Below are 16,261 nucleotides of genomic sequence, written 5' to 3'. Positions count from 1 at the left end.
TGCTGACTTGGGCTCTATGTTGATGTCTTGACAGCGATGTGAAAAAATCTGTGTGCCTAGTATTTTAGTTCTGAATCATTGTGAAACTCAATCTGTGTATAAGGTTTTAATTGAAGCAAGGTTTACATTAATTTGGAAAAATATGTTCTCAGGTTGAATATTTGTTAGCTTCATGACCCACAGTAATTTTTCAGTTGTAAAAGCATCTATGTTGGGTGTGTGGCAGTGCCTGACTAAAGAGCCATCATCACTGATCAATATTTAATACATCTCTTTCTACAGAGGGCAAGTGCCTGTGTTCATATTCTTTCCATTCTGAAGAACTGAGCAAAGGAAAAGTGTAAAAAGATGGGGAATCCCTTGAGATTTAGCCATTCTGAAAGAATACACGTTTTTCACGGCAGGATCACCCCAGCTCCACAGTACTTGCTTAAATATTCTTATACTCTACTCTTTCTCCTATCCACAATCTACTTAATGTCCTCTCCCCCTGTAGACCTTAAGCTCCTTGTGAGCAGGGATTGTGTCTACCAATGCTATTATACTCTCTTAAGGGTTTGGTACAGTGCTCTACATGCAGTAAGTACTCAATAAATGTCATGGATTGAAATGGAAATTTATGAAGGTGCTGTGACCTCAATATTTATCTTGGGGAAACTTTCAGTCTGCAACAAAATCAGTACCTGGGAATACTTGTTTCTAAGGGAAATGGATACTTCTCTCTTTAGCCCTGGGAAGATTAGTTTCCTGGGAACCAAATACCCTTGTGGACACCCCAGTCACTTCCAAAATCTCCTGGGATCTTTATATGCTTCACGCTTCACCCTCTAGTCCCTGCAACTTTGGGAAAATCCTAGAGATTTTTACCTACAGATTCCACACTCCTCCATCCTGAGAATCCACTTCCCTTCTCTGTGCCGTTACCTCATCTGTAAAATGGGGATTAAGACTGTAAGCCCCGTGTGGGACTTGAACTGTGTCCAACCTGATTAGCTTGTATCTACCCCAGCGCTTAGAACATTGACTGGCACGTAGTGCCTGGTGCTTAACAAATGCCATTTTTTTATATAAAAAAAAAACAACAAACCAAAAACTATACCATGGAGCACACACATTTCTTTCAGTGCCTTCAGCACTAGATTGATTTGCTAGAAGTACAGTGCTCCTTTCCTCAAAAACTGGCTATTGTAAGAAAGTAGGAAGTCTGGGTTGGGCTGAGACAAAATTTATGGGGGCTAAGAGAGATGACAAGTATTTCAAACTTTTGTCTGTTGCTAGCCATGTTTTCATCCAGCAGGGCCCCTTGTGCTCCTGCTGCCCATTGGGTTGTCCCCGCTCCTCCCTTTCACCATCGCTGGAGCCTGTCCTAGAGACCGCACCTCCATCATGCAGTGGGACTGCTGCGCTTTCAATCAATTGATCAGTTATATTTATTGAGCACTTCCTGTGTGCAGAGCACCATACCAAGCGCTTGGTAGAGTAAATATAATGGAGCTGGTAGACACAGTCTCTGCAACCTCTGCCTTTGGTGACCCTTGAGGATGGGCCTGCCAGATTCGGTCCCTAGAAAGGCTTCATTTAGGGTGTCTCTGTGCCATCCCCAAACCAGAAGCTCCAACAGCCCCTTAAGTCTTTTTGTTTCCTTCTGGGAATAATCAGGACTGAAATTTTAGAAGAATTTGGAATAGCACCTTGAAGACGTTTTGTATAGGAAAACATTTTTTTTAGAATCTAAATGATAATGGATGTTTTGCATGAAAACAAGGATATTTTTACTAACCATAGCTCCTGTCTGTGTATTTGTCATCTGCAGAAACAAACCCAAGGCTGTTTTTGCTGTGACCCTCCCTGCTATTTCACATAAACATTTAGAGTGATCACAATTGCCATCCCTTGTCTTCTGAGTACAGGGGATTAGACTGTTTTTGACGTGGGTTACTTTTTGATGTGGTCTGTGTAAGGGGAGGAGATGTCATGGGGGAGGAGTAGAAAGTTCAAGACGCTGCCGCTGGTGTCTTTTGACTACAGGGATATTGGAGGTCCCCAGCACCCTTTTCACTGAGCAGTGACTTTTTTTTACCCCAGTAATTGATTCTGGATTGACACGAGGTAAACCCATCCCCTACGGCAAAAGGGATTTTTCTATAACTTTGTAATCTTGACAAACTAAGAATTCAGTTTCCATTCAGTGGCTTTGCGAACAATTTTTTTTAACGTGACAGCATTGGTTCCCACTACAGTTTCTTCCCCGTCCAGTGATGTTGTCTTGTTTTTTTGTTTTTTTTCCCTGGTCACTGTTCCCTAGTAACCACGGAAGTGTCAAGTTTTGTGGGAGTTAACGTGATCCAGTATATTCCTCGGCCATGTTGGTGTGTGATTGGGGCAGTAAGAAAATTGGCAGAGTCCTTGAGTTTTCTTTTTTACTTCCATTCCCCAGCAGAGTTGAGTCTGTGAACTCAGATATCCGTCCCGCCTGGACCCCGATAGGAAGGACCTAGTGTACAGCATGAGGTGGGAGCAGTTTCCGGTGACACTCACACATACTGGGCTTGGCTCTGAATTGGTTTCTTTTATGATTTAAACACAAACCATGGTCCTGCCCCTTTGGGTGAAGGGAGCAGAGTTAGGAGGCCAGAGCCATGGAACAGCCTTGAGTTAAATATCTGCTGATCAATCTTATTTTTTGAGCACTTACAGTGTGCAGAACACTGTACCAAGTGAACACTGAACACTGTAGACCTGGTCTCTACCCACAAAGAGGCTGAGACCCCTGCCTCTCTTTCTTTCCCAGATCCATGTGCTTCATAGAATAATGCTGTCTGGTGACTCTTCTTGTCATCCTTATTGGCCTATAATGTGCTCAGGGTGGGCTGTGTAGGGTACTTGAACGGCTACTCTTCATTCATTCAGTTGTATTTATTGAGTGCTTACTGTGTGCAGAGCAGTGTATTAAGCGCTTGGGAAAGTATAATGCATAAGTCAAATAGGCATGCTCCTTCTCCAGCAGGGTTGCCTTCCCAAAGTGTGGTCACCGACAAAGATATAGAAAAGGGATGAACTAAATCAGACCTTATCAGCCAATGAGTGGTGTTTGTTGAGCATCCGCTGAGTGTGAGGTGCTGTTCTGAGTTTTTGGGAGCATTCCATAGAAGACGCGCATTTCCTGCCGTCACGTAGTGTGCAGTCTAGTGCGGTCTAATGGGGGCGGGGGAAGATGAACAAACATTATTTTGGCAGCAGGAGGAACAACAGAGATGTAACGACGAGGTACAATTATATCAGGATTATGCACTTGTTCATGAGTGCTGAGGTTAGGAATAAAATAGCTAAGTGCTGAAGGTGGGTATTGGGTTGATGCCCCTGGGAAGTTGTGAATTAACTGGAGAAGGTTTCCTGTAGGAGGTGGTAATAGTAGTAGTAATAATTGTTGTATCTTTTTCCCCCCTTCTCTTTCCCGCCACTGAAGACAGCACCATTCCCCCGACGCAGCTCACTAGCCTATTACCTTGGCATTATCCTCCACACATCTCTCTCATTCAACTTAGTACAGTGCTCTGCACACAGTAAGTGCTCAATAAATACAATTAAATGAATTTAACTTATATATTCAATTCGTCACCAAATCCTGTCAGTTCTTCCTACGAAAGATCACTAAAATACACCCTTTCCTCTCCATCTAAATAGCTACTATGCTAAACCAAAATTTTGTCGGAAGTATTCAGATTATTTTGCCAGATTTTTGCCTTATGTAATTCAAGTGTTTTTTTTTCCTATTAACAAAACAAGTTCAATGTTTAAGTCATGGTTTGCCACGTAAAACATAAAAACAAGTATTATTTATAATTACTATGACTCATCACGCAAAATCGTTAATGTCCGGAAGCTGTAGTTTACATAACTGTCCTGGCATTTCTAATAAGAGGAGAATTTAAAGCAACAAACGTCAGTGTATTAAAACCAAGCTGTTAAGTTTTGTGACTCACGAAACAGATTGTATAGCAAACTCATTCTTCAATGGAAATTTGCACTGTGTATGGTAATTAAGTATTCCGATTTTCCAATTTGCTTTCCTTATTTTTTTTTTAATTACTATTAATATCAGTTTCTTGTATAAAGAGAAGTTTGGTATTCTGGGTGTAAAAAATGTTGACCACTGAAACACATTCACCAATTAGAATTCTTTTCCTCCATCTGGCATATCTGTTTTAGTTTGACGTCTTCTCTCTGTACCCTTCTACCCGTGATTGCTGTATATGCTAATTACAAATAAGATTCAAAAGGGCAGTTGGCTTGGAAGTATATTTAGTGAACCCTGTTGTGTACTTACATAAGAAGAAATATGCTTCTAAGTATATTTATAAGCTGCATGGCCTATCGGAAAAAGCGCAGACCAGGGAGAAAGAGGTCCTGGGTTCTAATCCTGTCTCTGCCACTTGTCTGCTCTGCGACCTAGGGCAAGTCACTTCTCTGTACCTGTTCCCTCATCAGTAAGATGGGTATTGAGACTGTTAGTCCTACATGGAACCGTTTCCAACCTGATTATCTCATATCTTCCCAAACACTTAGTATAGGGCTTGTCACAGAGTAAGTGCATAACAGATGCCATAAAAAAAAAGTTTGAATGGGGAGATAAATTACCTGCAACAATAGAGAAACAACTGTGGTTGTTAAAAGGCCAGTGCACTGAGAGGTCGAATCTATTAATCTTATGTGGCTTTTATTGTGCTATAGTTATTGGCCACATCTGGCTTCTTTAGGAGTTCCAGCAGTGTCACCCATACGCAAATCAGATAGCATGGACAGGCTCACCAGTGATTGTAGAACACAGTCAATCGGCAGCTTCAAAACTTTGCTCATCTCAACACAGCTTGGCTTTAGGCGAGCTGTATGCGGAGAATGAATAAAGTCTGCTGATGTCAGTCAGTTGCTGATGCTGAACCGAATAGGTGTGAAGGAATGCGAGGTACACGAGGGATGCAGCGAAGTATGGCACGGCAGCTAAATGGTGGGATAGGACTATGGCAGAGAGACCATCCTGGCATTCTGTAAGCAACAAAGGAGTAGGATAGACGCCTCAGCTTCTGAGCTGAAGTTCCCGGGGTCCTTGAGACGTGGGTAAAATCAAAAGCAGCCCCTTATGTTTCAGGCAGCAAGCACATCCCACTAGGTGGGCGTCTTTGTAATGCCTCATGGGGGAGGAGTTGAGTTAATGTAGCCTTTCAGCCACGCCCATCCAAAGCTAGAATTCACCATCTTTTAAATCAGTCAATCGTATCTGAGTGCTTATTGTGTGCCGAGCATTTGGCAAATATGTCCCCCCGACCCCCTGCCCATTTCCCTCTCCTCCTCCCTCCTCCATCTGTTATTGGTGTCTAATCACTTCTGTGGAGGGCTGTTCCATCATAGCTTGACTCTAGGTGTTATGGTAGTGTCTAGAAACAACTCTTGGTAGTGTCAGGGAGAAAGCTGCCATTGATTGTGAAGGAGGAAAAGCTTCCTACTATATCGTTTCTGTTTCTCCTGAAAGTTATTGAATCTTATATTTACATTGAACAGGAAAAACTCTGTTTTCTGGGATACATGGGACCAAAGCCAATTAAAATCTCTGCTGATTTCAGGAAAGGAGCCTGGCCTAGTGAAAGAGCACAGGCCTGGGAGTTGGGGGACCTGGGTTCTAATCCTGCCACTGTCACATGATTGCTATATGATTTTGGGAAAGTCATGTCACCTTGCCTCAGCTTCCTCATCTGTAGAATGGGGGTTAAATACCTGTTCCCCCTCTGCCTTTGGACTTTGGCCCTCATGCGGGACAGGGACCGAGCCTGATTTTATTGTATTATATTTACTCCAGATGTGAGCATTGAGCTTGGCATATAGTAAGTGCTTAACAAATACCACAGTTTCGTATCGTTCTTCCAGATAATGGACTCTGTGCTGAGGGATGAATTTAGGTTTACCCCGTCTTGTGTATCTTAGATCACTCAAGGTCAGTATTCCTGTTTTATGTAGTAAGTCTGTTGCTCAGTACAGGGTCTGCCTTCTCTCTGATCCCCAAGGACCTTGGCATATGCAGCTCTGCCAGTTCCTCTGATATTCAAGGGGTCACTCCAGGCCACGTCTCAACCCTTGGAGAGAACCCAAGGGTGGGATTCTGTAAAATGCATAGAGTGGCTCAAGAGCTCCCATTTCAGGGGGCCCAAACTGGCCTTTGCCAGGCCCCCGGGAATGGCTGCTGTCCTGTTTGCTGCTGGGGGTGAAGTTCTTGGAAATGGAAGCACCATCTGTCTGTTCCAGGGCTGGACATGCCAACCTCAGCAAAGGAACCTTTTAACTTTCTTGCCAGGTGTCATTCCCACTTTGTTTACCCTAGGTTTTCATGGTCGGGTGTTTTAGTTGATGAAGTGTTACTGGAATCCTTTAGCAATCATGTCCAAACTGCTGGATTATTTGATTCCTGCTACCGGTTATTGGTCTTCATTTATGACAGTTGAGATAGAAAACTAAGACCAGTGCCAGGTATGTTGAAGGGAATATATTTGTGAAATTCGGTGGGAACATGTTAGGAGATAGATTTTGGGAGATGGCAGTGATTGGCTCCCTTCTCTAAAGCATTTTCTATCACAGGGGTCGTCTGCTCAGCTCAGCTACCTTAAAGCCGTATTTTGTCCCTTAGGTATTTCAGACCACACGCAAAGCACGAGTGGGATAATCTGATGATACCCAGATGTCTTTATGCCCTCCATGCTGGGGATAGACCTGATTTTGGAGAAAGTGTAGTGTCTGAGATCAGATCCAATTATTGTAGTAGTTTTTCTTTGTTTTGTTTTCCCTGACCCTTTTGGGATTCAGGTTGCCTGAAGAAAATCCACACTGAATACTAAATGCTCCCTCCCTTTGTCTACAAAAGTGTTAAAATTTTAGGCTACAGAGCAGAATGATCTTAGATTGGAATTTTCACAACTGCCAGGGGTCAGGAACTTCCCTAAATTTTCTTTTGGGGAAAAAAAGTGCAGTTAGATTATGTGGATATCTTTATCAAAGAGCCAAAAGATTTTGTGCACAATTTTGGGGGAGGCATGCTATAAAGGAGATTAACAATTCCTGATTCTACTTTAGAATATATTCTCTAAGGTCAGCGGGAAGTATAATATGAATGTTTGCTTGGTACTGAATTTCAGTAGTGCTCAAGTTGTTGGAACATGTGGAACGTACTCCTAGGCTGAAATTAACAAGGGCACGGAGCACCATTGAAAGTAGTGTAATCTTAAGGAGTGCAGGAATTTAGGATACTGAAGAGTCCTTGGGATACCTTCAAATTGATATTAAAATTAGGCAAACTTTTCAGGTGGCCTGATGGAAATTGAAAAGAGGAATTTTAGAGCCATCTCTGATTTGCATTTACAAATGCAAATCTCTAGGTAGGTTCTCTGACCATTAAAGTAGCTTTTGAGATTTTATTAGACCAGCCCCCAAATTGACAATTTATTGCCTTTTAAAAACAAAAATGACAAGTTTAACACTCCTGTAACTAAGGACTAAGTTATTTCAGGGTAATCTTTAGAACTTATGCGTTGTTAGGGCAAAATAATAGTGACTCGCTCATGATATGGACCTTGGCGATCTTAGAGATGCTTTCTGTGGATAAAACCTCCCAGCAGATCAGGCCACAGCACTACAGCTGATGCCTTTTCTAATTCCTAGCCCAAAGGCAAAGAGCTTTGTGAGGAAGGCAATAGCCTGGCAGCCAGCTGGGTCTGTGTCCCATGCTCAGATATAATTAGTACCGAGATCCCTAAGATGACCTTTCGTGAATGGGTGGTGTGGAAGGCTGACTTTTAGCACATTCAGCATGTCTTCCCTCGGCTTTTAGAAGGGTGATGGTGGAGGTATTAGTAGTAGTATTCGAATTTACTGAGTGCTCACTGCTCTGAAGACTATATTCAGCACTGGGCAAAAATATGCAGGAGGGTGTTAGACATGTCCCCCAGGGCCTCACAGTCTGAAAACAAGGTGGGAAAGGACTCGATGACAGACCCAAGAGGAAAGATAAAATAAGAGAAATACAAAACAACATAAAAGTACCAAGCCCAACAAATTCAATGGTAAAGGCATCTGATAATAATAATAGTATTTGACACATTATTATATGCCACCCACTGTACTAAGTTCTGAGAATCAGATCAGTCAATCAGTGGTATTTATTGAGCACTTGCCGTGTGCAGGGCACTGTACTAAGCGCTTGGGAGAGTACAGTACAACAGAATTGGTAGATGCAGTGCCTCCCCATGAGGGGATTTCATCAGAGAGTATAGCTGAGGTTGGATACAATCCCTCTCCCACGTGGGGCTCAGCCGAAGTGGGAAGAAACCGAGGCGCAGAAAGGTACATGACTTGCTCAAGGTCACACAGCTGGCAAGTGGCAGAGCTAGGAATAGAACACGGGTCCTGTGACTCCCAGGCAGTGCTCTTTCCACCGTATGAGCCTTACAAAATTTGAGAGGCTGCTCACTGCCGCTGCTTAAATCCGCAGGGCACGTCGGGAGCTGGGACAGTGCCCCGGATGGCATAATCGAAAGGGGGCAGGCAGGGTTCCTCATGGATTCACTCAGCAGATGGCAGAGGAAGAGGTCGAGGGGTATGTTGCTACAGCTTTCAAGCCTTTCAGCCTGCCATACACAGGGTGCACCAGGTAGAAGAAAGTCTACTTCCCCCTTAGGGATTCTCTGTCTGCACCTGAATGTTTGTTTGTGGCCACAGCTGAAGAAACAGTGTGTGACCTAGTGGAAAGAAGGAGGGCCTGGGAGTCGGGACACCTGGGTTTTTAAGCTACTTCACTTGCCTGTCATGTGACCTTGGATAAGTTACTTATTTTCTCTGTGCCTCAGTTTCCTCTTCTGTAAAAAAAAAATGGCCAGGGGGCCGGGTGCGGTGGTGATACCTGTTCTCCCTGCTCAGACTGTGAGCCCCAGCCTTATGGTAAGTGCTTAGCAAATAACATTATTATTATGCAGGCACCTGTGAAACTGTTTTCTGCTGCATGGTTGCAGGCAGTGGCTAATAACCTTCCCCACTACTTTAATGCACAAAATGTGAATTTACGGCAAAGGTGTACTCTGGGCTGAAGAGAGCTTAACTAAGCCCCCCTGGCAATTACCAGTGGTTCTTCCCTGAGCTGCCCTCATACACACGAGTCACTGTGGTCTCCCTAGAGGGTCCACGTGGGCGGTGTCTCCATACTCCATATTGCCTCATTCCCCGCATCCCATTCAGGTTGGGTGAGCAGGAACCAAGCTATTGATTGTCATCTTGCCGGTGATTTCCCATAACTTGTCCTTTGTAAAATTTAAAATGTATAGTCTGTATGTATTCTGAGGCTTTTGGGAAGTACTAGATCATTTTCAAAAGCCAAACGAATGCAATTCTGTCATATCCGTGGGGTGATAGGACATATGGATCTTGGGTAACCTGAAGAGTTAATTGTGAACAAAGTATAGTAACAATGCTAGTATCTGTTTGAACTTGGACAAATGAAGGAAGTAAATGGTTCCTATGGGAGAATATGCTGTTCTGTCTAATTAAAATGAAGTTGTGCCTGTAGTATTTGGGTACTAGTAATGAGATCTGAGGTCCTTGCCAAGCTGTAATAAATAACCTTGGATTTTGGCTTGTTTTTAATTACTTCATCTTCATTGGTGCTTGGTTGGTCCCTTGGAAGCCCAAGATTTCACTGATACGTTTTTTGCCATGTAGAATCTGGAATCTTATTTGGCCCTATTCTTTACAGATTAGGGTGTTTTCTTTTTTCCACTAGCGGTAGTGAAAGATGAAAAAGATCCACCCAAGTTTAGTGCAGCTTTTTAAATTATGGTGTTTTGTTTTGTTTTTTAATCAATCTGTTAAGCACTTACTTCTGCCAAGCACTGGATTTGGTGCTAGGTACTAGGTATGGTGCAATAGAGTTGGTAGATATGATCCCTGCCCACAAGTAGCGTACAGTCTAGGGGTAGTTCCAAGCATAATTTCCAGTAGAGACCAGGAGACATACTGATTTAAGGAATCATGACCATTTTGTTTTTCAAAGGCAGGAGTGATGAGTGGTTTGCCCCAGTGAATCTGAAACCGTTAGAACAATATTCCTTGAACTCATTTTTATTCTGTGTGGGGAAGTACCAGGGTCTTCTATTCCCCTTCAGTCATTAGACTGAGGTTGGATGTGCCATTCATATAAATTAGGCATGATATTGACCTAAAAATGCAGTTAATGCAATTATTCGGGTTTTACAGCCCCCGCCCCCCACCGTTAAAGGATTCTGCTTAAATTATCTAGATACGTTCACTATTAAACCCTGCTGGAATGAGGCCATTGTAGGGGATTTGCTAGTGTGGGGTTTGCGCTGAACTGTGGACCTCCAAACTTTTTCAGTCGGAAAACTGCTTTGCTGAGTGAAGCTCTCAAACACCACTTTGGGGATGAAAAGTCAAAGACATGTAACATTATATCAGACCCAAGCTCTCCGCTGCTTCCCCGATAATCATCACCAACACCAACATCATAATGATAGTATATAAATGCTTAGTCAGTCAGTCATATTTATTGAGCACTTACTATGTGCAGAGCACTGTTTTAAGCACTTGGGAGAGTACAGTGCACCCATAAAAAGACACATTCCCTGCCCACAATGACCTTACAGTCTACGAGCTCATTGTGTTCCAAGCACTGGGTAGATAGCATACTGTTTGTGTCCCACATGAATCTCATAGTCTGTCGAGGAGGGAGAACGGGAATCTTTTCCCCCATTGTACAAATGAGAAAACTAAGGTGCAGAGAAGTCATGTTATTCCCAAGGCAAGTAGCAGAGCTGGGAGTAGAACATAGGTCTCTTGAATCCCAGTCCCCGTCTCAGTAAGCACTCAATAGATACCATTGCTGCCTCTTGCCATGCAATTTTTAGCACAGCATCAGTAGTGGTGGTGAGTGGGGGCATTGTGGCCATAGACTATTTGGAGGTGTCTGTTTGCCTCATTCGGGAGAGCCACTAGTATAGCAAGGGCCTTCTAATTAGAGCGTGACTATTATTTAATGTCCTAATAATACACTCATGTTTTCACTATGTATTTTGAGTAGAACTATGTTAGGGAAGTAGGGTTAGTTCATCGTCAAGCCTCCTTGGCAACAGCATGGCATCGGAAGAAACAGTTGTGAATACTCTTTAACATGAGGTCTACAAACTCAGTTCCCATATGCTCTTGGCAAACAGTGTATTTAAAGTGTAATTAGAAATTAGGCAAATGCCTAGCCCAATTACTGGGGTTCACTAGCTGTTTCTAGTAGAATTTTGAGTTTTGAACCCCCGTCACTTGAGGATCTTCACTTGTTTTAATCATGCAGCATTGACATGATAATAGAAAGCATGGGTTGCCTGTTTAATTTGTCGAAGGAACTCAGTGCGAACACTGCTTGCATTTCATAGTTTGTAAGGAAAAAATGAGGGGAAACTTAGGCAGAGAGAGAATTAGGAAATTTTGGTACTAGTATTTGCCAGAATCCTGAACAGTAAGGCCTAGTATTGCTATGAGTTGTTGCAGAACTTCTTTTCTCCATGAGCATAGTGTTCTAATAATCGTAGTAGTAGTATTTATTGAGCATCCAGTAGGTGCAATGCTCTGTACTGTGCGCTTGGGAAATACAAAACAGAGAAGTGAAATGTTCTCTGTCCACTGGGAGCTTATATTCTAATAGGGGGAGGTAGACATTAAAATGTTTACAACTACAATAATTGAAGTAGACAGTTGAATAAAATACACCAATGTGCTCAAGCGAAGCACGTAATACAGTGCTCTGCACACAGTAAGCACTCAAATACCATTGATTGGCATCAAGTGTACAAGTGCTGGAGATTGCTGGTGGATTTGTATGCTCTGGAGTGCTGGCTTGCTGGAAGAAGTGGGATTTTAGGAGACCATTGAATAAGGGGAGTAATGTGGTTTATTGGACTTGGAAGGGGAAGACATTTCAGTCTGGGCAAGGGGACAAAGGAGGAAGAGGTGAAAGGTACAGTTAGGTTAACTTGGGTGGAGCAAAAATTGCCAGTTGGGAAGAGAGCACATTATGATGATGACTATGGTATTTAAGCACTTACTGTGTGTCAAACACTGTTCAAAGCGCAGGGGTAGATACAAGGCAATCACGTCAGGCACAGTCCCTGTCCCACATGGGACTCATAGTCTAAGCTGGAGAGAGAACAGGTATTGAATCCCCATTTTATAGACGAGGAAACAGAGAAGCGATGTGACTTGCCCAAAGTCACGGAGCCGGCAAGCAGACCCAGGTCTTTCTCCCAGGCTCGTGCTCTTTCTACTAGGTGACATTGCTTCTCATATGGAAATATGTAAGATGGGATAAATCAGTTGAGCCTTTAAATTGAATGAGTACTCGCTTGATGTCATGAGACATGGGAAGCCAGTGGAAGGTTTTGAGGTGAGAGAAGTGTGCCAGACAACACTTCAAGATTATATTGTGCAGCAACATGTAGCATAAAATGGAGCTAAGGTTGGAGGCAGGGAGACCAGTGAGGAAGGTGATGCAGTACTCCAGCCATGTTTGCACTAGAGCTTGGGCAAGATAATAGCTGTTTGAATGGAGAGCAGAGTGGATATGGGAAATACTGTGTTCGAAGAACTGGCAAGATTTATCAGTCAGGTGAATGTGAAAATTTCAAGGCAGGGAGAAATCCAGGATAACACCAAGGTTATGGGTTTCTGGGACAGGAAGATGGAGGTGTTATCAACAGAGATGGAAAAGTTAGGAGAAGGAGTGTGTTAAGCGTGGGGAAGATGAATAGTTGCATTCTAGACCTATAAAGACAGGAGGCAGGACTAGAAGTACGTGACTTTGTGAAGTTATTCTGTCTGCACCGTGACATACCTGTTGATACTTGCTTGGCATTTAACTTGAGGTTGGCTCCGGGCATATTTGCGTTTCCAGAATAAGAGTTTTTGAGTGGACCATCCCTTTCAGAAACACAGCTCCCTAAGTAGACCTAACCAAATAAATACTCTATTTGCTAAGCTAGGCTATTCAGTAGACTTGCCACTTAATTGTCTAATGTTTTAAAATTAATATCTAAAAGGAAAGTGTCTGAAAATGATATAAGATTTTTAGGTAGAAAAATAAAAATAGTAAGCTGGAGCCGTGGAGGGAAGTATTTAGACAGATATTTTGAAGTCCCGAGCTTCTTGACAAAAAGTTCATTCAATTTAAGTACCCTTTCAAAGTTTTTCAAGACAATTCTGGATTTAAAATTTAGAAAGCATGTTTTCTGTGAGCAGTCTTAAACACCTCTCCAAAAAAAAAACCCCTCACTCCTCCCTTTAAAGAAAAAAAAATAGTGGGAGTGGTGGTCATGTAATATGTCGGGATACTGGTTTTGATCATTAAGACATCTTGTCAATGAGTTCTGCTTGGGCAATGGTCCTCAACCTCAGAACAGAGGTTATGGCCACCCATGAGATGCGTAGAGTGAGTTTTAGGTTGTATGCCCAAAATCTGTGCATTTCTACCCAAACAGCTTGAATCAGCACTGACCCTATGAAAGTCTGGTCACCTCTGGGGTTCCTGCAGTAGTAGTAGTAGTAGTAATAATAATAATAATAATAAGAAGAAGAATAATAATAATAATAGCATTTGTTAAGCACTTACTATGTGCAAAGCACTGTTCTAAGCGCTGGGGAGGATACAAGGTGATCAGGTCATCCCACCTGGGGTTCACAGTCATTATCCCCATTTTATTGTCACACAGCTGACAATTGGCAGAGCCGGGATTTGAACTCATGACCTCTGGCTCCCAAGCCATGCTGTTTCCATTGAGCCATGCTGCAATGGTTTGTAGCAGTAATAGGAGGAAGTTGGGATGCCTGGTGTGGATCTGGATCAGACTCTACTCCAAGTTCTGTCCTACATCAAGTTGAAAAGTCAGGATCCCAAGCAGTCTGGTGGTCTCTCAGTAGTTCTCTGATCGGAGGGGATGTGGAACGTGTCCAGACCTTCTAAAAGCTGCTGCCAAGAGGACTGAGTCCCCAATTCTACAAATCCCCAATTCTACACCCCTCCCATCTTCCTCGATACACACACGTTCCCCCTACCTCCAACCCACTGCTCCATCCTGGAGGAGCCCAAGCCAGACAAACCGCGACTCAGATCATGAAACTTGATCAGAATTGAATACGTTTACCATGTGAATTAAAAACCTATTTCCCTACCTACATTCAGCTCCCTGTGATGCTTCCAAGTAGTCAGTGGGAGTACCAGGGGCAAGCTGGAGAACTGCTGATCTGGAAAAAATTCTGTGCTTTCAGTAGGATGAATTTCATGGTTTTGATTGGTGTATAGTTCTGTTCATTAGTAATCAATTGGCGGTGTTTATGGGGTGCTTACTGGGGCAGAACACTAATAAGCACTTGGCAGAGAAGCAGCATGGCCTAGTGGAAAGAGTATGGGCCTGAGAATCAGAGGACCTGGGTCTTAATCTTGGCTCTGCCAACTGAATGCTGGGCAACTGTGGACAAGTCACTTAACTTCTCTGTGCCTCAGTTCCCTCATCTGCAAAATGCAGATTCAGTACTTGTTCTCCCTTCTTCTTAGACTGTGTGCCCCATGTGAGACCTGATTATCAAGCATGTATCCCAGTGCTTAGTACAGTGCTTAGCACATAGCAAGCACTTAAATACAGTTGTTGTTATTTTTACAATACAACAGAATGGGTAGACAGAATCCCTGTCAAAAGGAGCTAGCAGTCTAGAGCGCAAGACAGACGTTAACGTAAGTTACAGGTAGGGGAAATGGTACATGGGTGAGGTGAGTATCAGAATGACACAGGGGACGGCGAAAAGACTGGAAATGAGGGCCTAGTCAGGGAAGGCTTTTCGGAGGTGATATGATTTTAATAAGGCTTTGACGGTGGAGAGAGTGGTGATGACAGATATGAAGGAGGAGGGAGTTCTAAGCCAGAGGGAGGACGTGGGCAAGGGGTTGGTTGCAAGACAGATGAGATAGAGCTACAGTGAATGATTTCGTTTAGAACGATCCTTAAATTCTGTTTCTCTTCCTTTTCAGTTTACTGAATTTCAATTTGACTAGTAATGCCATTCTGTTGCCAATATCGAGAAAAGCAAGCTTACGCCAGTTTGACAGCTGTATTTAAGAAAAATAGTCACCCCTTTTACAGTGCCTGAAGGTAAGTGTAATTTGTTATCTTCATATAGTTGTTTTTGGGACATCTTTGGCTGGGAAAATTTTAAAATGTAATTTGTATTTTTTCATAAACAGCAATTGTTAATTGTTGCCACAGGCATGGGGATAGGGTTAGGAGGAGAGGAGAGGTGGGGAGGAACTGTAAGGTTTCTGACCCTCAAACCCCCGAGTACGTTTTCAGTCGCTGACGGGAGTGAGGCATGAGGGTGAACCCTCTCATCTCCCCTTCCCCTCCTTTGCCGTCTTGTCTTCGGTCACCATGAACAAACAAAACTCGCTGGGCTATATATCTGAAAAATAAATTTCATAACAAAAAACAAGGATCAGCCTCCCTAGGAATGAAAGCCCAGTTTGTTTTTGCCGTTTTGCCCATGTAACAGAAAGTCGCTGTGTGGTGATCTCCCAGGTCTAACAATAAGTTTTGTATAAGAAGATGTGCTGTGTTGGTAAAACTGATCCTTATTTCCGCATTCCTTCTAGTTCTTAAATGATCCTATCAAAGCGAGAAGAATAAACTTACGGAACCAGATCAATCACCATGAAGTTATATGTGTTTCTGGTCAACACTGGAATTACCCTAGCATTTGACACTGAACTTGCAGTGCAGACGTGAGAATATTTTATTACTAATTATTTTGGACGTGGGTGAAATGTTCAGTCATGAAAAATGGAAGCGGGCATTTCCTTTAAGGCTGTTGGGTTACTGAGTAAGGAACAAGAGTTGTGTTGTGATTCCTAAAATCTTTCAAGGTAATTTTGATTATCTTCCATCACTAGAAGGTGCCTCTGGACTGGGCTCACAGGTTGTTGAATTTATATTCTGTATATAAAATCTATATGCAATAACAGCCACACACAGTTAATTTTTATGTGGTACGGTTGGGTTTATCAGGTAAATACAGGCTCAGCGCAGCCTGGCTTAATGGATAGAATATGGACATGGGTTCTAATCCCAGCTCTACAATGTGTCTGGTGTGTGACGTTGGGCAAGTCATTTCACTTCTCAGGGCC

At 42.9% G+C, this 16,261-nt stretch overlaps 1 protein-coding gene across 7 annotated transcripts in view; it reads left to right on the top strand.

The window, feature by feature from the left end:
- RB1CC1 (RB1 inducible coiled-coil 1) overlaps nt 1–16,261 on the top strand; it is an 80,133-nt gene that overhangs the window by 14,892 nt on the left and 48,980 nt on the right. For all 7 annotated transcript variants that reach the window (XM_038766509.1, XM_038766508.1, XM_038766507.1 and 4 more), the window contains exons 2-3: nt 15,113–15,233; nt 15,731–15,859. In XM_038766509.1, the coding sequence (XP_038622437.1) occupies nt 15,789–15,859 (71 nt within the window). In that variant the 5' untranslated portion in view covers nt 15,113–15,233; nt 15,731–15,788. The remainder of the gene's footprint in view (nt 1–15,112; nt 15,234–15,730; nt 15,860–16,261) is intronic.

The sequence above is a fragment of the Tachyglossus aculeatus genome, chromosome 25 (assembly GCF_015852505.1).
Source record: "Tachyglossus aculeatus isolate mTacAcu1 chromosome 25, mTacAcu1.pri, whole genome shotgun sequence".
NCBI lineage: Eukaryota > Metazoa > Chordata > Mammalia > Monotremata > Tachyglossidae > Tachyglossus > Tachyglossus aculeatus.
The sequence above is the reverse complement of the archived record's forward strand: the minus strand, read 5'-3'. Positions and strand labels throughout refer to the sequence as shown.